Genomic DNA, 21,059 nt, shown 5'->3' with positions numbered 1-21,059 from the left:
GGAGGCTGTGATGGGCCGGCTCAGGCCAGGCCCCCACCCTTCCCCTACTGGGCTCCTCCCTGGCCCTTCAGAGGCAGAGAGCCCCGCAGTCCTGTGTCATCTGTCAGGTGCTTTGGCCCAGGTCTCCAGCGCTGCCATTGCCCAGAGACGGCACAGGCCAAGCTGTCCAGTTCAGGGATGGGGAACGGCACCTGGCAGGGCTGTCCCCAAACTGCCTGCCCCACGGGCCAGCTTGTCTTCTCCAGGGAGGGGCCTGTGTTCTCAGCACCACGTGCCTTAAGGCCACCTCCTCAGTCTTGGCCTTGCTGCCCCCTTGCCAGCCCCGTACCCACCTCAGCTGAGTGCTGTCTTCAGATACCAAGGCTGTGGGGCTGGGGGAGGTCCCTGTGCAGGTGCCTGGGCTGCCCGCCCCCCCCCCCACCCCCAGGCCCAAGGGAGCAACAAGGCTGAGGGGCAGAAGCTCTCCAATTGCAACCACTGCCCTTTGGTGGGCACGGGGAGGCCCCTGGCAGGCCCCGGCTTCTGGCTCCAGGCCTTGGTTTCCCTGCCCAGCCCCAGGCAGGCTTTGAAAAGGCTGTGGGCGCCCACCCTTCCTTCCATCCAGGCTCCAGATCCTCAGGCCCTGCGGCGGGGCCAGCTGGGCCTCCCCAGCTCCAGGATTCCGGCCCTTTGTTCCTGCCCAGGATGCACCTGGTGGCCTCTGGCCCTCATTGTTTGCTCTGAGGCCAGCTGAGCTGCATCAGGAACAAGACACGCCAGGCCCAGGACAAGCAGCCGGTGAGCAGGGGAAGGGTCCCTGGAAACCAACTGGGTCACCCCGGGTGCTCCCCAACTTCTCCAATGGGGCAGGGACCTCACAAGGCTCCAGTTTATCCTAACAGAGGTCCTGCAAAGGCAGAAGAAACATACGGAGGAAGTGATCTCCGAGTCACTGGTCATCATCCTCCGACTCACCCCACCCCACTCAAGATGTTCACCCCATTTCTGCTTCTGGGTGTCAGGACAAACAGCAACCCGCTAGCAACCCGGCCTTGGGGATGATCGGTGTAGATGGGAAAGCAGGCCCTGAGGGGAGTGGAGCCCTGGCTCCAGGGTGGGCAGTGACAGTCCTCTGCAGCCCTCATGCCGGGGCTCGCCACTCATCACCCCGATGGCTCTAAGCCACCTGCCCGCTCTCCCTGTGGCCCCAGCCCCATGACCTGCCAGGCCTGTACCCCATGTCAGAGAGAGTGCCTGATATGAGGGCCCAGAAGGGGGCCCTGCTTTGCAGAGGTGGAAACAAGCCCAGCACATCCCAAGTGTCAGTGGCTGACCTGGGGAGGACCTGTGTGTCCCGACTCCTCAGTGCTCTTCTTGGCAGAAGTCTTGGGTGCAACCCAGCCCTGCGATGGCCTGTCCTTCCCCTCAGGGCACACCTGCTTCCTGCCTGGTGGGTGCCTGCCTTGGCCCTTCTTTTCTGCTTGGCTCTTAAGACTGCAGACCCCCTGCCACCCCTTCCTCACAAACACGGGAGGGTGCAGACAAAAGACCAGACCTTTCAGCACCTGCTCTGGGCCTGGTGCAGTCAACTGGCAGGCTGTGCCCGGTCTCTCCGCACCCCTCCCCCTGCCTCACAGCAGGCTCCCCGACGCACTCCCAGCCTGAGGGGGCTGGTCAGGTGGAGTCCTCTCCTGTCAGGCAGGGGAGATGGAGTCCTCTCCTGTGCCCGGCCCAGCTCCTGTAGATGCCCAGTAAGGTCCAGACCTGTTGGGGTCAAAGCTCCTGCCAGAATCCAGATCCCCGAATCTCAGCAACCCAGGAGTCTGTCCTCACTCACCTGATGTACGGGGAAGTGGCTGCGAGCATGTTGAGACTGGTTCTGTCTGCCCCGGTCCCTCACCTAAGGGACAACCTAAAATAGAACCCAGGCTACCCCGAGGTTGCAGGAAGTGCCAGCCCCGTGGGGCTGGGGCCATAGAGCTGGCCAGGCAGGGCTGCTGGGGCAGGGCGTGGCGTCTGGGCACAGGACCGCAGGCCCTTGAGGGTGCTGGAGGGGTGTAAGGGATCCTTCTGGAATCTCTCCACTCTCCCTGGAATCTCACAGCTTCCCCCTTCCACCTATTAAGCTGTCCCTCAGAGATCCTGGAACTTTGAGTCAAGGTATAAACGATGCCCTCCCCATAGGTGCTGCCCTGGGAAGCAGCAGAGCCAGCTCCAAATTGAGGGGCACGGCACTGTGGACGGGCCCCGCAGGCCCGTAACTTGGGACAGAAGGATCCCCTCAGGGCCACCCTAGTCAGCATCCAAGGCAGCTGCACTGCAGGCGGGACGGATGGAGGATCTGGGAGTGACCGCCCCACCTGGGAGTGGTGGCTAAGGGGTCTGTGCTGCCCAGGACAAGGCCCAGGTGCGCTGGCAGGGACGGCGGTCCCCTGCTGACGCGTGGAGGCCGCTGCACACAGGGCCCGCCCTGCAGGCTCCATGGATGCTTGCTGACCACTAGGGCAGAACCCCCTCCACACGGCAGAGGACACAACGAAGGGGCTGCTGAGCAGGGAGGAGCTGAGTCCAAGCCCAGTCCTGCCCCAGTCCTTTCACGCCCAGCTCCCAGCTCTACAGCTGTTGCCCACTGCCCACCCCAGGGTGCCTGCAGCTGTTGGCACCCAGGGGTGCAGGTCCCAAGCACTTGCAGGTCACAGTGCAACTCCTGGCTTACTCAGGGCCAAGGCAGTTGCTGGGCTCCCAACCCTGAGGAGTCTCCACCTGGGAAGGGCATTCACTACATGCCCTTGTGTGCAGGAAGCACCACCACCATGGGCCTTTTGCATGTGACGTGGACAAGGTGATAAGTGTTCTCCAGGCCAGCTCAGTGCATTCACAATCACTGTAGTGACTCACACCTGTAATCCCAAGGCTCTGGGAGGCCAAGGTGAGAGGATTGCTTCAGCCCAGAAGTGCAAGACCAGCTTGGGCAACATGGCGAAAAGCCCATCTCTACCAAAAAAAAAGAAAAAATAAATAAATAAACTGCTGGAGATGGTGGCACACACCTGTGGTCCCAGGTACTCAGGAGGCTGAGGTGGGAGGATTGCTGGAGCCCTGGAGGTTAAGGCTGTGGTGAGCCGTGATCGACCCCGTCTCGAAAAAACCAACAAAAAACAATGCACAGGCAAAAAAGTTTATCTGGTTGCCTCTGGGTAGGATACCTTTTTTCTTTTTCTCTATTTTATACATCCTGACAATTATTTCCAAGATGATACATGCCTCAAAACAAACAAAACCCCTCGAGACACACTCCCCAGTCCCCGGGGAAGGCATGTGTCTGGGCTGTGTAGGGGCTTCCGCTCTCCTGGGGGTAGCTCTGCCACGGTCTCTGGGGTCTTGGCATCTGTCACAGAACCCTAGTGGTTACAGGGCTCACTGTCCCACAGCCCCAGGCCACACGGTGATGTGCTGTGGCCCAGGGGAGGCCACCCTGGACTCCTGGTCAGGATCTTCCCACATGAGGAAGTGCGCCTTGGGGTAGGGCCACAAGCTGGCTCAGAGGTGCCCTTCTCTCCACAGCCAGTCCCAGGAGGGAGCTGGGTTCTGGTTTATGCGACGTCAGAGGGACGGCAGGGAGTGGAGGGCAAGCTAGAAAAGCCCAAGCTTGTTGTTTCAGCCATTTTAATACATTCAAGAATATTTACTAGAACAACATTTAAAAGTATCGTCAGTCCGCAGAAGCCTGGGATTGAGAGAAATAGAAACACGACTGGCCCTTTTGCAGTAAAGCTTGTGCTTGAAGGGAGAAGAGGCAAAGTGGCTTCTTGGAGACTTCGTGCCAGATGCCACAGGACTGAGAGCATCTCCAAATGTCACTTTAAACACGTGTGAGCATCTATAGTCATTCCTAAAGCCCACAGTGTCCTAAGGATCCTATTAGATGAGGCAAAAGGCAATGCTTCTGGAACCCTCTCCCTTGCAGCTCTGCACGCAAACCTTCCCCAAGGAGGGGCCCGAGGCAAGCCTCTAGATAGGCGGGGCCAAGCCCTCCCCGTGCCCACCCTCTTTCCCTGTTGCTGACCCCAGGCCTGATGCTGGACCCATGAGACTCCCAGAGGGAAAACACAGATACAGCCCATCCATCCATGGCCACCTTCCTCCAGAAGATCCTGGGGACCCCTACCCCCCCATCCCATGAGGCACCAGGGCTGGGCTCACATGGCCAGCAAGGGATAAAGTTGGGAACTGCAGACCAGGGGAAGTCCCCTCATTCTTAGGGCAAAACAGCCCCTGAAGGACAAAATAAATAAACCAAACCATGACCAGACAGCTGGATCCGGACAGGTGGAGTGGCCTCTGTGAAGGCAAATGAGAGCAAAAGTGGGAACTGAGGACACCTAAGTGGAGAGACACTTAAAAACAGTAATTCTCACATGAACATCAGTGGCTCATGCCAACAGCAGAGCTGGCCATCAACAGAGGAACAGCAACAAGAACACAACTCAGACGGGGGGCGGGACGGGGCCAGGAGTCTGCGGGGGTCTCTGGTATGCTTTGTGGCATGACTTTGCTTGCCTGGCCTCTCCTTTCTTAGCTGAAAACAGGCATTTCACCAAAGGGCATCCAGCCAGCGGCAGCAGCCTGAGCTCCCAGGCTGACATCTGGGCAGGGCTGATGGGCAGCTCCTGGCCATCTGGTGACCAGGTGTGCCGCCAGCTGCACCCACATGCACAGCCCCTTTCCTAATAACCACATTCTAGGTTACGTAGACACGTTAAACTCCTATTCTAGAACATCGTGCTTGAATGCAGACCCCTCAGCCCGCAATCGGGCTGGCTGGGCCTCCTGTGAGCCCCTCATTGCATCCAGTCTGTGGGGCAGTGACCCCGCTTCCACTGGTGGCTGGTCTTCCTCATGGTGCTATGCAGGTGCCAAACACAGTTATATTCTCAAAGGTACAGGTCTTGTCTGGACATTGTTCAAACCAATAGCTACTGCGTTAGGCACACGGGAGATCCCTATTCCCAAAAATAGCTGTTGAGTTCTAGCCTGAGAGCATCTCCAGTGACCACCTTTAAATAAGGCTTTGGTTCAAACAGCATGGACCCAGCACCTGGGGAGGGTGGGCACGGGGGGCATGGACCCAGTACCTGGGGGGGGCGGGCATGGTGGTAGGAGACAACTCAACCACTGAGTCTTGGAGGTCCTGCCTTGGCCATGGAGGGCAGTGGCTGCCCTCAAAAGAGTTAAGGCACTTTCTTAAACTCTGGCCTAGGAGAATTATGTCTTAGTGACTCAGTGAGTTTAAATGACACTGCCTGGGCTCCCTAAAGTTGTTTACTTTTCTCCTATTTCCTGCTTTATTCCTTGCTCTCACCATGCTAATGTACACATCTTGTTTAGATTTCTATGCTTATTGAAACAATGTAACTTTGGTACTAACAGAACAGGAGCGACTTTTTCCAGCATTGCTCGTAACAAAACAAAAATGTTAACTAGAAAAACTCCTTATGATGAAGAAATGTAAAGCCAGAGCTGGGACTCCAAACCCCTTCCAGGCTGGAAGACAGGTCGCTGAGTCCAGGCAAGGGGCCCCTGCAACTGCTTCCCGCCAGAAAGCCCAGCCGCGTGAGTGCAGCGGCAGCACCCCAGCCCTGGCGTGCCCGCACCACGCCCTCTAGATACTCTCCTAGCTCAGGCTGAACACGCCTGGATTGTGTCGGCCGGGACAGCCCCGTCAGGTGTGGGGCAGCTGACCCACGTCTGTGGTGACATGCTCCTCCAAACTAGGACGGTGAAGGGCCCAGGGCGCTGGGAACTGCCAGGCGCTGACTCTCCTTCTGGGTTCTCACCAGCACCAGAACCCACCCCAGCCAATAGTCAGGAAGTGCCGCGGCCGAGCCTTCATCAACCCCAGTGAGTTTCCCACAGAACTGAATCCCTTTTCCCAAATTCAGCTGTGCATGAGCCCTTTTTGTTTGGTGCCCTGGAGCACTAGTGTAGTTCAATATTCTCTTCAGAAGGAAAACTCCAGCAGCCACCGGCCTGCAGGATGTGTGCTGAGCCCACATGACCTGAATGGACGGGTCATGTGGGAGGGGCCCTGGTGGGAGCTGTGAGCCACACGGCTGAGTTCTTCCAATACAGAAGCCCCGAGCTGGAGGCTCACACGCTGTGGGGCAGCCCAGAGTTGCTGGAAGCTTTACAGGGGTGCGTAGCTAATGGCGTCGGTGTCGCTCGGTCGCTGTGGAGGGGTACCCCCGCTATTGGGGCGGCTCCTCCCGGCATGCTCAGGTCTCAAAGTACTTGTAGATCGCCGTCACATACAGCATCACGTTCTGCCAATCGGGTCGTTCAGTCCGTACCATTTCATTAATGTCCTGACAGACAAGGAAGAGGCTTGGTTAGAACTGCAGGTCACCTCCAGGCTGTGCCAATGGGCTCTGCCATAGCAACATGGGCTCTTGGAGTTGGATGGGGCCTTGAAATATTTTCTAGGCCTAATTACACATTTTTAAAGCCTGGCCAAGAACGCTTCCTCCCTGGGCATCAGCATCGTCCCCAGGCCATCCACCCCTGCCCCAGAGCCACAGGCAAGGTGCCTCCCTGCTCACGGCTCTGCAGGATGGGAAGGGTTTCATCCAGTCTGGGTGGAGGAACTTCCTCCCTCCTCCCCGCGCCTGCCTCTCTTCTTAAACCACTCTTTGGGGGACCCTTCTGAGAGCCCTTCTCAGCCCCAGGCACTGGCCTAGGAGAATTTCTCTCTGTCGGGGGCTCCCAGAACCAACACTCTGACGGCCTTCACCATGGGCAACAGTCTGAAATCATCCAAGACTCTGCTCTGTAACTGTGCTCTGCTGAACGCCAGTGACCTGTGACTGGTGAATTGATGTTCTAGGAAAATAAACTTGGGAAACCGTGGACCCACCCCCACCTCACTCCAGTGTCTCACAGCCTTTAACACGAGACAGAAGGCCTCAAAAAGTGACACACTGCTGCTGCTGAAGGCTCGGGGAGTGACCCAAGGGGCCGGCCTGAGAGATCCTTCCCTTCCCGTGGGTGACGAGCACAGGACGTGTGGCTGAGCACGCAGGATCAGGAGGGTGCCCTTGGTGACTTGGTGCAGAAAACGAAAACCTGCCTGTTCAATGCAAGAATCTTGACTATAGAAGCTTTCGAGGGTGGGAAAAAGGCCTGCTTTTTTTATATATTGGAACTTTACACGTGTTGTAAAATATCCAGGAATGGGGGAATATTTAACTTATTTTTCCCTGTACAGGTGAACAGAGGCCACCCTAAAAAATGCACATTTCTAGGGATTTAGATGCACCTGTGGCATGAAGACTCTAATGAGTGAAGATGGGCGTAAACACTTCTTCACAGCACCTCCAGTTGCTACAAGTTAGGCTGGGGGCACGGGGATGGGGAGGTGACCCTGGAGGGCCCCAGATCTAGGACTGTTTGGGGCTTGGCCTGGCCTGTGGGCTCTCCGCCCTTTCTGAAAATCCCCTGATGGTCTGTGTGTCCCATGTGAGGCTGCAGCACTCAGTTCACTTAATAAAAGCGTCTCTGGGTGTAGAAGTTTTGGCTTTGGATTTGGACGCTATGTTTTCTCCCGGAAAGTTGGGCTCGGCAAGGTAGAAGCGTGAGAGGCCTAAAGAACCTGAGAACACGCCGGGTTTCCACACTTCTGTCCTGTGAGTGGCGGCTACCCACACCATCACGAGGAAGTGCAGGAGCCTCCCCGGTCCAGCCTCTAAAGCCGCCTGCCTTGGCTGGGAGCTGCCTTGCCCTCTCGCTCTAGATGAACAAGGCAGATGGACCTGCTGGTGTGGTGTTTTTGACAGCGAGATTTATAAACACATGACATTTTTCTTTTAACCTGAGGGATTCCCTTATGGAAGAGATGACTGCAAAGAGCCGTCCCAGGGAAGGTTGGCTGGGCCCATGGTCTCAGGCCTCCCACCCTTTCAGGGGGCATCCTTAGGGTGTTTCACGTGAGATAAAAGTGCTGGGGGCCAGGACACAAGATCCCACATCTGCACCCACCCTTGACGGGACCCTCCCTTGGCCCCAGAGCACCCCATAGCTGCCTTTTACCAGGCAGCCACACTACCCCATGCCCACGAGGATTCAGCTTAAACAGGACTGAACTCTTCTTAACCAGAAGGAGGGCCCTGCCAGTGACTCAGGGGGACAAGGGCTCACCAGTGTGGATTTGATGCCGACACTTTCAGCTGCCTGGAAAGCCAGCATGAAGTTCCTTCTCTGTAAAAGAAACTGTGTCACTGCAGTGCATGAACAAGGCACAGAGAAAGTCACGTGGCCTCCACAACTGCCTGGGACAGATGCATCTGAAGGACGACACTCACCTCTACCTGGTGCCACAACAAACCTATGCTGGGAGCCTGAGCTTCTGCATCTGCACCAAGTACCCTGCACTAGGCCCGGCCACCCTCCCCTCCCGACCTGCTGCAGTGACCCACCAACACCCGTTCCTTCCTCACTCCTGAAGAATCCTACTTCTGCCGCACCAATGCTGTGGCACCTGAACACGCACCCCCAAAAGCTAGTTAGGAACACTCATCAAATGAGCTTCCCCCACAGGGATCTTCGAGGGTTGTCTGCAGGGCTGGGGGCTGACATGGGGGAAGCAGGGGACTGGGGTGAGGGCTGCGGGCCTGGATCCTCTCCAGTGGCCCTCTGGGTAGGGCTTCTTCCCTGACCCTGTCCCCAAGGAACTATCTGGATGAAACATTAAACCATGCCCTGGAGTGCACAGGGTTGGTGTTTCTTGCCAGTTCTAAGGCCCACAGTGCAGAATGGGCTATGGAGTGACAGCCCTCCTCAAGGTGGCAGGAGGCTGGCCTGGCCTGGTCAGCACTGCCTGACTACTCCTGCCTTCAGGGAGCTTCTTGGCCCCTCCTGGTGAAGCTCTTCATCCTAAATGTAGTCACTCAGGAAGGACTGGCTGCTCCCACTAGGAATGATATCACTTGGGGAATTCTGAACCAACCAAATACTCCACACAAGGTGGGACAGGGGCTGGTGGGCTCAGCATGAATGATCCCAGAATAAGACCCAGATGGCACGAGGCAATCGCAAGCCAGCGCTGTGGCATGTGACCTGCTGAGGCAGGTGCTGCCCTTGGTTCTCAGCCCTCCAACCCTGTGAGGTGGGTGCCAGGAGCTGGCCCTCCATGGCCTACCTTATCCTGGCTGTTCAGTTCTTGATATGGAATGTGGGCAGGGAGATATGTATGCAGGAGGGCACAGAAGGCCAGCCCATCATTCCAGCTGCTGCTGAAGTTTGTAATGTCAATATTCTGAAGGAAAGGAAGAAAAACATGTAACCAACACATGCTGGGACCCTCTTAGGAGATGCCAAGGAGGACGCAGGAGGCCTCAGATGCTGCATGGCCTCCAAAACACAAAATCAAAACCAGGGCAGGGCGGCTGTGTCCAAGGGCTACCTGGTATCTATGACTCCCCAACCCGTCCCACCCACCAGCTGTAGATGGCTGCCCCCGCGTGGTCACGCCTGGGCCTGGTATAACACGTGGCGTCTTGCTGACTTACTAGCTGTTGCATACAAAGAGAGGAGGACCCTAGGCTGCTGAAGCTGGCCTCTACCATGACCTGTTGGGGTGACAGTACAGACCAGAGGATGTGGGTGGTAATCAATGACCCCCCCTCCTTTTTTTTTTTGTTTTTTTTGGTTTGTTTGAGATGGAGTCTCACTCTGTCACCAGGTTGGAGTGCAGTGGCATGATCTCGGCTCACTACAACCTCTACCTCCCGGGTTCAAGTGATTTCTCCTGCTTCAGCCTCCCGAGTAGCTGGGACTACAGGCATGTGCCACCACACCCGGCTATTTTTTTTTGTATTTTCAGTAGAGACAGGGTTTCACTGTAAGCTAGGATGGTCTCAATCTCTTGACCTTGTGATCCACCCGCCTTGGCCTCCCAAAGTGCTGGGATTATAGGTGTGAGCCACCACACCTGGCCGGTAATCAATGACCTTTAAAGCACCATGTATTAAAATGCAACTCATTCTCCATTGGTTGTTGAAGCATGTAAAAGATCCTCCAAGTCAGGGTGTATCTCAAAGTGCGCCCACACATGAAGATACCTTCTGCCCTTTTCACTGTAATGACACCTGCTCTGATGGATGGTGAGAAGCCAAGGAGAGCAACAACGTGGCCCCCTGAGCATTGGTTCAGACCACGCACCACATGTACTGGAGATTGCTATAGTGTACCCCACCACAAACTTGTGGTTAAAAAAAAGTAATCTGAAAATACAGGTTTCGCTTAAAGATGTCTTTGATGAGGCAATTTACTGGTCTGATTAAATGCCTCGATCCTCTGTGCATTGGTCTTTTTAGTGTCTGGTGTGGGGAGGTGGGATGAGTACAGGGCTCCTCAGCCCTGCAGGCTGTAGCCTCAACTCTGCCAGGGAGAAAGAAGCATGGGGCACAGGAGTGGGGCAGGGCTGTTCTGTTAAGAAAAGTTATGACTCAGCCTGACCTCCCAGATCAGGGACTCTAAGCTAAGACTTGCAGTCCATCAAAAACCTCTGCAATTTGCTGCCAGGCATGCGCCTGTGGTCCCAGCTACTCAGGAGGCTGAGGCGGGAGGATCCCTTGAGCCCAGGAGTTCATGGCTGCAGCATGGTATGACTGTGCCTGTGAACAGCCATTACACCCCAGCCTGCCAACACAGTGAGACCCCCCCCCCATCTCCGAAAAAACACACAAACCACAAACCAAAACACCTCTGTAACTTGAAGGTGTCATCATCTGACAGCCCCCATCTTGCATTAGGAGCCGATTAAGGCCGGCTATGTGCTCTCCATGCCACCTCTTGGGGAACCACCTCAACTTTTTAAAATTTTTTGAGACAGGGTCTCTCTGTCACCCAAGCTGGAGTGGAGTTGACTCACTGCGGCCTTGACGACCTCCTGGGGTTAAGCAATCCTACCTCAGCCTCCTGAGTAGCTGGGACTACAGGCTGGTACGTGCTACCACGTCCAGCTAATTTTGTTTGTTTTTCTGTAGAGATGAGGTTTCACTATGTCGCCCAGGCTGGTCTGAAACTCCTGAGCTCAAGCGATCTCACCTCAGCCTCCAAAGCAGTGAAATTACATGCATGAGCCACTGTACCCAGCCTGGACTTTCTTTTACGGGGCACCTTATTTCATATTTTAAAGTATTTGTAACTATAAAAGGAATATATAATTCATTTTTTATTATTACTTTTTAAAGAGACAGGATCTCACTTTGTCTCCAGGCTGGAGTGCAGTGGCACAATCATAGCTCACTGCAGCCTTGAACTCCTGGGCTGAAGCAATCCTTCCACCTCAGCCTCCCAAAGTGCTGGGATTACAGGTGTGATCCACCTTACCTGGCCCAGAGTATTTTATCATATAAAATATTCTGCAATTCAGCTGGTATGTAGCCGTTACCCTTATTTGCAACCGTCCTTATGAAGATGAATCTACACATTTCAATTTTCCTAATTCACACTTTATGCAGACACCACAAGCTGAACAAGAACACCTCCCCACCACCCTGTCCCACTTTCATTATTTCACGCCACCTTCAACTGCACCAAGAGCCAGCTTCCTAAAATTTTATTATTTTAGGACTGAGAAAGCCCAAATTTTATTATTCAATGCAAACCGTCCAGCTCCTGGGGAGCACTTTATACTCCTCCCAGGAATGAGTGATTCACAGAATGATGTTAACACTATTATTATCATATTATTAACTATATCTGTACAGAATCTTACAAAGTTTACAAAGCACTTTACGAATCCTGACCCCTCTTTATATACTGTTAGGACCTAACACCAAGTCAGGGACCTGGCTCAGAGACAAGGGCAGGTGGGGGCCATGGGAACCCAGGCTCAGAGCTGCGAGGATGTGTCCAACCAGCAAGGACCCAAGTAAAGCAGGCTGGGCAGGCCGCCCCTGCGAGGGAGACCGTCAGTCCAGCCTCACAGCTCTAGGCAGGTGTCCTTACACAGCAGCAGACCACGTGGAGGATCACGAGGCTGACTTCTCATCACCTGCATCATCAGAATGTATTGTCTGGCTTCTGACTGCACGTGCCCAGAACGTTCCAGTGTCTGTGCAAAGCATGAGCCTTCCAAAGGACAGCAGCCCCAAGAGTTACTTTCACAGGCCATTTCCTCTCATTAACCTGAACATCTGCTGCTTCTAGCTTCTCTGATATGACCCAGAGATATTGTTATAAACTGCTGTGAGGAAAGTGACCAGATTAAGGAACGAGGAAACGCAAACCTGCCAAGAGTCGCAGGGGAAGGTGGCAGCAAGCCTCTGGTGGCTGGTGTGCCGACAGTCTGACCTGGCTACCTAAATGTGTGCCACCAGGCATCCACTGATGTCAGCCCTCCCCAAATACCTGGGCCAGGTGAGAATCCTCTCTGCCTCAGTCTGTAGTCCTCACACTTTCTGGCCACGAAGATGCAGTCCTGAGGGTAATAAGACCTGCTACATTCCCAAGAGGCCTGGCCCGCCCTCCATGCGGCTCTCTGCTCTGGCCATGATTTAACAGTTACCACCCCATAAAGGGTTCTGATGACCTAATGAAGAAGGTGCCTTGTGGCAAACAGGGCTTGACAGTTACTGCTGACTGAAGACCCCTGAACACACACACACGCATGCAATCTCATCTCTTTGATCTCATTGGAATCTCAGAAAGCAGCTCTTTAGGGAGGAAACTAGGACCAGGGAGGAGTGCTAGGCAGGTGGCAGAGAAGACAGGACAGGACAGGAACCCTTGCCCTAGGCATCCTGTGAGCAGTACTCACTTTCACTCTCACAGCCACCCGCAGCAGTCTGGAAGGAGGGTGAGGCTCCGAGAGGCCAAGACACTCACCCAGGCCACAGAGCTGGTCTCTGGGATCATTCAAAGTGAGGTGTATCATAGGAGGATGGGCCTGCTTTCCTTTAGTTGTCTAGGTAAGATTTCCTAATGCGCTGTGCACCTTTCCACAGTGAAGTAAGTCTAGGATTAGGGTACAGAGAAGAGGCAGGAATGAAGTATGCAAGACAAACGAAGAATGGGCCAGGACTCACTTGCTCCGTAATTTGCAGGGCCCACTACAAAATGAAAATGCAAGGTCCCCTTGTCCAAAATGCAGAGGAAAAAGTCTATTAACGGTACTAAAAAAAAGAGCCAGGTCTAAGGGACTAAGTGCTTGATGAAAGAGGCATCCTTGCAGGCAGAGGGGGCCAGGAAGCTTCTTAATAACGTGTGGAGCTCTGTGTGAGGCCAATGGCAGCGCCTGGCCCTCAGAGGTCACATTCACTTCTGGAGGAAAACAAACCTTCACTTCCTGCTGCAGCCGCCCCTTCTGCTCCCTGAAATGCAGGCAGCTCTGGCACGGTCGTGGACGTGCCTGGCCTCACCACTGCACAGCGCCTCGAGGCAGAGGCTCCTGTGTCCCATCCGCCTGGCTGTGGGAACCTCAGCCTTCCCCCTCCGCTTCCTCAAGATAAACCCAACACCCCACCAGGGAAGAAGCTGCTGCTCCAGCACCCCCGCCCCACCCGGAACCTCGGGGAAGAGAGACCTCTTCTACAAAGCAGGCCGCAGTGACCTGAACCGCGAAGAAAACAATGGCTTCTTCAGCTCCAGGCTGAGGAAGTTCACATTTGAGTACCTGACAACGAAATTTCCTATCAATACAAGTAAAGCCCAAAAGAAGGCTAGCCGGGGGCCCTACCTCCCTTAACCCTTGGAGGGCTGGAGAGCAGCCAGGCCAGCCTGCTGCACGTGGCTCTAAGGCACCCTATGTGATAAGCTGGAGGCAGAAAGTAGGGAGCCCAAGTGAAGCCTGAGCGCCCACTGGCTGCTCTGCTTCCTCCCCCATCCACAGAGATCATGTTGGGAGAATGAGCCGGGCTCTGAAAAAGGGGTTCCTCCAGGGAAGTGAGGAAGAAGCCCGCAGCCCTCTGCTCCCAACGTCACTGGCTGTTGCATGGTTTGAAATGTTCCAGGCTGAAAAGTCTAACTGCTAATGAAGTCATATTGACTAAATATAAGAACAACGAAGCTGGGTTCTCGGAAGGCACGGTGCAAGAACACCAGGCAGGAAGGCGGGGAGCTCCCCTCCACATGGCTACCACGGCCCGTTAATATTATGACGGGATCAGTATCTTTGAGAGGAAACACATGAAACGACACAAAGTCGCATGGAATCACCAGAGAAATGGCTTCTCCCTTCCTCACTCAGTCAAGACCTTTGCTCTGCAGGTGTGACCAGCACCCAGTGAGGCCTCCTCCACCCCCTACCTGCCAGCCGCCACCATGCACACAACCCGCCAGCTATCCCCAAACCCAGACCACAGTGGGCTCCGGGCTGCCAGGGGAGCACAGGGAGAGGAGAATGATCCCACAGACCAGCTCTGTGCTTGGCCTCTTGGAGCCTCAGCCTCCTTCCATACTGCTCTGGATGACTGTGAGAATGACAGTGAGGTACTGCTCGCAGGATGCCTGGGGCAAGGGTTCATGCCCTGTCTTCCCTACTGCCTGCTGAGCACTCCTCCCCTGATCCTGGGGCCCTCATCAAGTGTCTGCAGGCGGCCCCCAGACCTGCCTTTTGCCATCTGCCCCTCATGCCTCTGCTCCATGCCTGGACCCCACAGAAGAGCCTGGGAGCAGCCTGGTGCTCTGTCCCCATCCGCATGAGGTCTGGAACTAAACTTTCTGTTGCTTTCTAAGGTGGCAACAGGTGAATCTGCCTGCGGATTGGTGGCCCCTGGAACTTATGATCCCTACCTTCCCAGGAGGGCTAAAATTACCCTGGATGTTCTTGGCAATTGAGGAAAAAAGCTAAAGCTTTTATGTCTTGGATAAAAACAACTCACCACCACCAGTATGAAGCTTGCAGACAGGGGTCTGAGCCAGGCTTGACACTTCCTGGGCACACTACCCTGGCTGTCTTGGACTTCAGTGAAATCCCAGCCCACACAAGATGACGAGTCTTTGACCCCTACTGAAACTGTAATGTGCTTTACACATGTAAAGTACTTTTTTTTTTTTTTTTTTGAGGCAGAGTCTTCGCTCTGTTGCCCAGGCTGGAGTGCTGTGGCGCAATCTCGAATCACTGCAAGCTCCGCCTCCTGGGTTCAAGCAATTCTCTGCATCAGCCTCCTGAGTAGCTGGGATTGTAAGCACCCGCCACCATGCCCGGCTAATTTTTGTGTTTTTAGTAGAGATGAGGTTTCACCATGTTGGTCAGGCTGGTCTCGAACTCCTGACCTCAGGTGATCTGTCCACTTCAGCCTCCCAAAATGTTGGGATTACAGGTGTGAGCTACCATGCCCAGCCTGTAAGGTATTTTTAGGGTTTAGTTTGCTTACTGTAGAGGAGATGGCTGCTGTGTTGCAGATGGCATGAATCCAAACCAGGACACCAACACGCAACAGAATCACCGAGAATGTCCCTAGGCTGCTCCTACCTGGAGCCCTGCTCCTGGGCACGTGGCCGCAATTCTGCTGACCCTCATCATATTCATGTGACCTGTAAACCTCCACCTGCCTCCACTGCTCCATGTGTTGCTGCACATGGAGCAATACCACATGCCCTGGTGTGTGGTTCCTTCCTTCCCTCCTTCTCCCCTTCTCTCTAAGGGGGTTTGGATGAGGAACTCAGATAACAAACTAGCTCGAAATCCCAACTGCTGGAAGTTCTCACTCAAAACACAATGGTAGGAAGCATGCTCTACAATAACTTGTTTCAAAGCCATTTGGATGCCACAAGGCAGAGCTTTCCACCCCAGCAGGAGGGCCGTGGCCACCAGTGTGTGGATTTGTTTTCTGCAGGCCTGCAAAGATCTTATCGGGATTGGCATACAAACAGAAAAATGAAGGGCCTGGAGTTGTGTTCTTCCACTAACAGTAATGGGGAACCTCCATGTTGGAGAGCAGGAGACACAGCAACACCCTAAAATCTGTGGCCCCAGCATGGAATCCACAGGTGGACGTGGCCATGGCCACACATCTAGGGACAGCCTGTGGGAAAGGGCAGAGGGCCTGGGGATGGGCTGCTCTTTTTGAGGATTCATTTGCACACTCAGCGAGTCCTCACCTGGGGTTTCATGGGTGGGCAGGCATCTTGCTGGACAGGGCTGACACACGGACTTGACATGGGCCAGGGCTCAAGGAGGTTTAAAGGGAAGCGTGGCTGGACTGGGGTCAGAAGAACAGCCAGGAGCAGGGGGAGGGCAGTCAGAGGCCGGCTGGTCAGTGGCTGCAGAGGTCCGTATCAAGTTGGGCTGGAGTGGTGGGTGGGAGATGTAGGGCTCCAGAGATACTTGGCAGCTAAAGCAGACTAGACTTGGCAACAGACTGGCTATGAGGAGGGAGAGCGCATGCAGTGCTCCGGATGGGCCTTGGCTTCTGTGGGCAGAACCAGACGCTGGTGGTGGCCTTCACAGAGGCAGAGCTCTCTGGAGGAAGGTGGGCACTGAGCAGATGAGGGGTGTGTTTTTGTCACCTTAAGTTCAAGATACCTTGGAGACACCCAAAGGTGCTTGGTGGTGCTGACACGTGAGTCAGGAGAGCAGTGCGGAGAGACAGAAAGTGTGGCATCATCGGAGTCCTGTGTGGGATCCCCTAGGGATGGTCACAGTGGGCCGTAAGCAAGAAGGAGGCCTCAGATCCAGCCCCTCAGCACTCCAACAAGTAATGGCCATGCTGAGGAGAACAGCCTTTAATGGAACACAGGGAAGGGCCGGGGGTTGGGGGAAAGAAACCAGAAGGCAAAGGAAGAGTGTGTTTAAAACAGGACAGAGTGGTCAATGCAGCAGTGATGTGGAGAGGCCACAAGGACTTCCAATCTCCTGCAGTTAGAAACATATGAGTTGCCATGAAGCAACAGGAGCAATGGCGAATAAAGGGAAGAGCAACCACAAATCAGGTTTGTGTGCTTTTAAAAAAGGGAGGGAGTCTCTCACTATGTTGCTCAAGCTGGGCTTGAACTCCTGTGCTGAAGGGTTCCTCCTGCCTCAGCTGCTCAAGTAGCTGGGACTCTGGCCGTATGCCTCGCAAATGAAATTTTCGGAAGCCAGAAAAGCATGAAATTAGATGAGCCATAATAGCGTTACAACTTTCACAGATATCCCTTCTTACGAGTTTATTTCACAGACCTTGCCTAGAAATAGCATTTCTATTTAGTAAAAGTGGCGTTTTCAGTGCATAAGGAAAGTCCTTATCTTCCAGGGGTTTCCCTCTGAGGGAAGGCCATTTACGCTTTGCTGAAGAGCAGAGGGGCTGGAGGGCCAAGGGCCTTCCACTCTGCACTCATGTCCTGATTCCTACAGAGACAGCTTCTGATGGAGGCCAGCAGAGCCTTTTAAAGTAAACTATTCTTAAAGCCAAAACTCACACTTATTTGAGGGGAAAATGCACACTAACGGAAGGAATTTCTATTGTTCACTATTCACAGGCAATGGTGGCAATCTAAGAAGAAAAAAATTAACTTTTTTAAAATAATAGAGACATAGAAAACATATTACTTACTAATTATAATGCAAGTTTCTTACCGATGAATTCAGATTTTGCACTTAGTTTTTTTCAGGTCAATTTAGAGCTTTTCTACTCTACGAGATAATTCCATGTTTTGATTAGGGTCGACAAAACAAGACAGATGACATGTGCCAGAAGAAACTTTCAAAATGGCCTCTGCACAGACTCGAATGAGAAGCTCTGCCCCATTTTCTCCTAAGGGCACACGTCCTTCATCCAGGAAATGTCAACTAAGAGATGTGACGGGGGACAGACAGGGCCTGTTTCACAGTGCCATTTGCTGTCCTTTCTACCCTCATAAAGACTCCTGACAGCCTCGCCCCTCCAAGGGACTGGCTGGGTGGTTTCCACTCACTGCTTCTTGACCAAGGATGGAAACCCCAACTGTAGATGTGACCCTGCCTTCTGTCTGTGGCCTTAGGATGGGATGTGAAAGCCAAGAGATTATACAAATCTCCACAAAAAAGATTAAAAATATGTCATAAAAGATCTCTAAATGTTTTAATTTGTTTGAAGTTTAATTAAGGGCCATAAAATATACTCCCAAATACCACATGCTCTTTAAATAGCTATTAAGGTTCTGGTCTATTTAAGGAAATGCCACTTTTATGGACACAGGGCAAGAAGCCAAGGGCTCTGATTCATCTCTCTGCTGACACATGCAAGCATCCACTTCCTCATGCCTGTCTGAGCCGTGCAGAGCGCTGTCCCCAGGTCCACCTTCAGGCAGAGGTGGTCCTCACTGGTCCTCCAGCTTCACAAGGACACCACACTGTTAAGCTGCAACCCAGTGCACTCAGAATGAAACCTGCTGGGGATCACAGCCCAGCCTCATGAGGTAAGAGTGAGTTACTAACAAAACCCTGGCTCACGATGCCTGCCTATACTGTGGCAGAGTTTGGGAGCCTGAGTGAGGTGAGTGAGGTTCCTTTTCTGTGTAGTATGGTGGGAGAAGATATAATGTCTGAAAGAGAGTAAAAAAACCATCGAGACTGTTGATTGATATCTCTGGGTAGTGGCTGTTAAACACAGAATGCCCTGGGAGTGATGAATGGGCACCTGCCTGGGGCCGGTGGTGCCTGTGGGGTAACCTGGCCAGGCCCTCTAGCTGCTGATCTAAGGGTGCTGCCCTGGGGACTACAGTGCTCATCTCCTCCCTGAAGCAGGGCCAATCTCTGCTCCAGGTCAGGGGAGGGGAGAGAAGGGAAGGGGAAGGAAGGGGAAGCAGTACATTTTCAGGGAGAATCTTGCCTGGCTCATCATGGAGCCCAGGTGTTGGTACTTACATGGTAAAGAGGGAGCAAGAAGGAGGCAGGGCAGGCGGCCGAGGTAGGGCAGGCGGCCGAGGTGGAGCCGGCAGCCTCTGGAGATAGGCCCTGCATATCTTTGCTCTTGATCTAATACGGACCCTCAATCCTCACTGTGCGCTAGAATCACTGCAAAGATTTTTCGGGTTTTCCTATGCTTGCCCCATCCCAGAGACATTCATTCACGTGGTGTGAACGAGTCAGGGCATAATGTTCTTTAAAGGTACCCAGGTGATCTGAATCCACAGCCAACAGGAAGGCTCACCATTTGAAAAACTGAAGTTAGGTGTTAAGTACAATGGGGTGGTACATCTAAAATGTGACATCGGTGAGTTTATGGTGATATCTACAAAGGCACACCCAGCCTGGCTTGGAAACCACTCGTGAACCTGAGTGCTGGAAAATCAAGGGAGAGGAACAAGCACCTGATAGAACTTTCCAGACCAAACCATAGTCAAGGCAGCTGAACAGCTGACAAAGGGGTTTCTCTGTAAAGAGGAAGCCTAATGAAGGAAGGAGTGACAGAATTACCCAGAATGACTGACCTCGTTATCAGAGGCAGTGACATCACAGAAAGAGGCAGCCAGTCCTGCTGCGAATGGACAGAACTCCACAGCTGAGATGTTTCTGCCAAAAACATGAACTGGAATCAGATCCACCCTCCAGCTCTGCCTACCAGTTTACACCACGGACAACAGGATGGGGAAGGAACCAACAGAATCTGAACTGTGGGTCACTCTGTAGGATGCACAATCAATCCCGTTCCTTCAAAAAGAAACTGAAAGAAAAAAAGAAGATTTATGAACTGAAAGAGACCTAAAAGAGACATACTTCCAAACACAATGTGAGAACCCTATTTGGATCTTAATTCAAGCAAACTGATTATGACACAATGGGAGGAGTGAGCTCTAAGTGTGTGGTGACATTAAGTGGCTGGTGTTTGCTTCCGAATCCTCCAGGTGGGCGTGGGGACAGCGCCCTATGCTGATATCTTGTCGCTAGGGCTATGTACAGGAGGGTTGTTTTACCATTCTCATGACTTTAGTGCATATTTGAAAATTTCCATTAAGAACAAACAAACATGAACTTGATCAACAACAGAAAGACAACCCAGTTGCCCAAACATAAAAATGAGCAAAGGACGTAAATAGAACATTTCCCCAAAGATATACAAATAGCCAACAAGCACATGAGAAGGCTCAACACGGTTAGTCACTAAGGAAATGCAAATCAAAACCACAAGAAGATGACACTTCACAGCCATTAGGATGGCTATCATTTAAAAGAAAAGAAAAACATGGTGAGGATGCAGATACTGGAATCCTTAGACACTGCTGGTGGGAACGGCAAATGATGCCGCTGCTGAGGAAGAGTTTGGCAGTTCCTCAGTAAGTTAAACACAGAGTTAATATACGGCCCAGCAATCCCACTCCTCGTCTATACTTCAAAGAACTGAAAGCAGATGTTCAAACAAATACCTGTACAGGAACGTTCCCAGCAGCACTATTCAAAAAAGCCAAAAGGTGGAAACAACCCAAATGCCCACCAATTGACAAATGAATAAACAAAATATGGTCTATCCATACAATGGATTATTTTTTGGCCATGAAAAGGAACAAAGTACGAATATACGCCACAATATGAGTAAGTATTGAAACATTATGGTAAGTGAAAGTTAGACACAAAAGGCTACATATTGTATGATTCTATTTATATGAAATATCCATAGTCAAATCCAGAGACAGAAAGTAGACGAGTGGTTGCCAAGTGCTGGGGAGGAGAAGGAGCTGACTGATGAATGGGTGGGTGGTTTCCACTTGGGGTGATCTAGTTTTGGAACTAGGTAGTGGTGATGAATACACATTGCAAATGCACTTAATGCTACTGAATTGTATGTTTAAAAATGATCAAATGGTAAATTTTTGTTACATATGTTTTACTCAAATAAAAGAGGCTGCCAGATGTTCTGAAGTACAGTTTATGCCCAGTAACTCTATACACTAGGTGGATCTCATAAACAACTAAATTATCCTGGAGTGTTTACTGAGAAGTTACATTAAAACTCAGATGATGCATGAGCATGGATTCTATGAGAATTTATTACAGCTCTGCTTTAAAAATGTAAAAACAGATATATTTCTTAAAAATAAACAGGCAGCTAAGGATAGGAGGCAGGGTATCAGTCAGCTTGAAACTGAGTACCTCTGGTATGGCAAAAGGAACCTGATAT

General features: G+C 52.6%; 1 protein-coding gene across 6 annotated transcripts in view; it reads right to left on the bottom strand.

Annotated features, from left to right (window-relative positions):
* Window positions 1-3,628: 3,628 nt before the first annotated feature.
* The window catches only part of SPECC1L (sperm antigen with calponin homology and coiled-coil domains 1 like), a 148,265-nt gene continuing 130,834 nt past the window's right edge, over window positions 3,629-21,059 (bottom strand). For all 6 annotated transcript variants that reach the window (XM_003806379.5, XM_055105856.2, XM_008953090.5 and 3 more), the window contains 3 exons: window positions 9,173-9,289; window positions 8,173-8,232; window positions 3,629-6,344 (listed from right to left, as the gene is read on the bottom strand). In XM_003806379.5, coding sequence (XP_003806427.1) covers window positions 6,255-6,344; window positions 8,173-8,232; window positions 9,173-9,289 — 267 coding nt within the window. In that variant the 3' untranslated portion in view covers window positions 3,629-6,254. The remainder of the gene's footprint in view (window positions 6,345-8,172; window positions 8,233-9,172; window positions 9,290-21,059) is intronic.

This window comes from Pan paniscus, chromosome 23 (assembly GCF_029289425.2).
Source record: "Pan paniscus chromosome 23, NHGRI_mPanPan1-v2.0_pri, whole genome shotgun sequence".
NCBI classification, from domain to species: Eukaryota; Metazoa; Chordata; class Mammalia; order Primates; family Hominidae; genus Pan; species Pan paniscus.
Note: the sequence above shows the minus strand (reverse complement) of the source record. Positions and strands in the feature narration are given on the sequence as shown.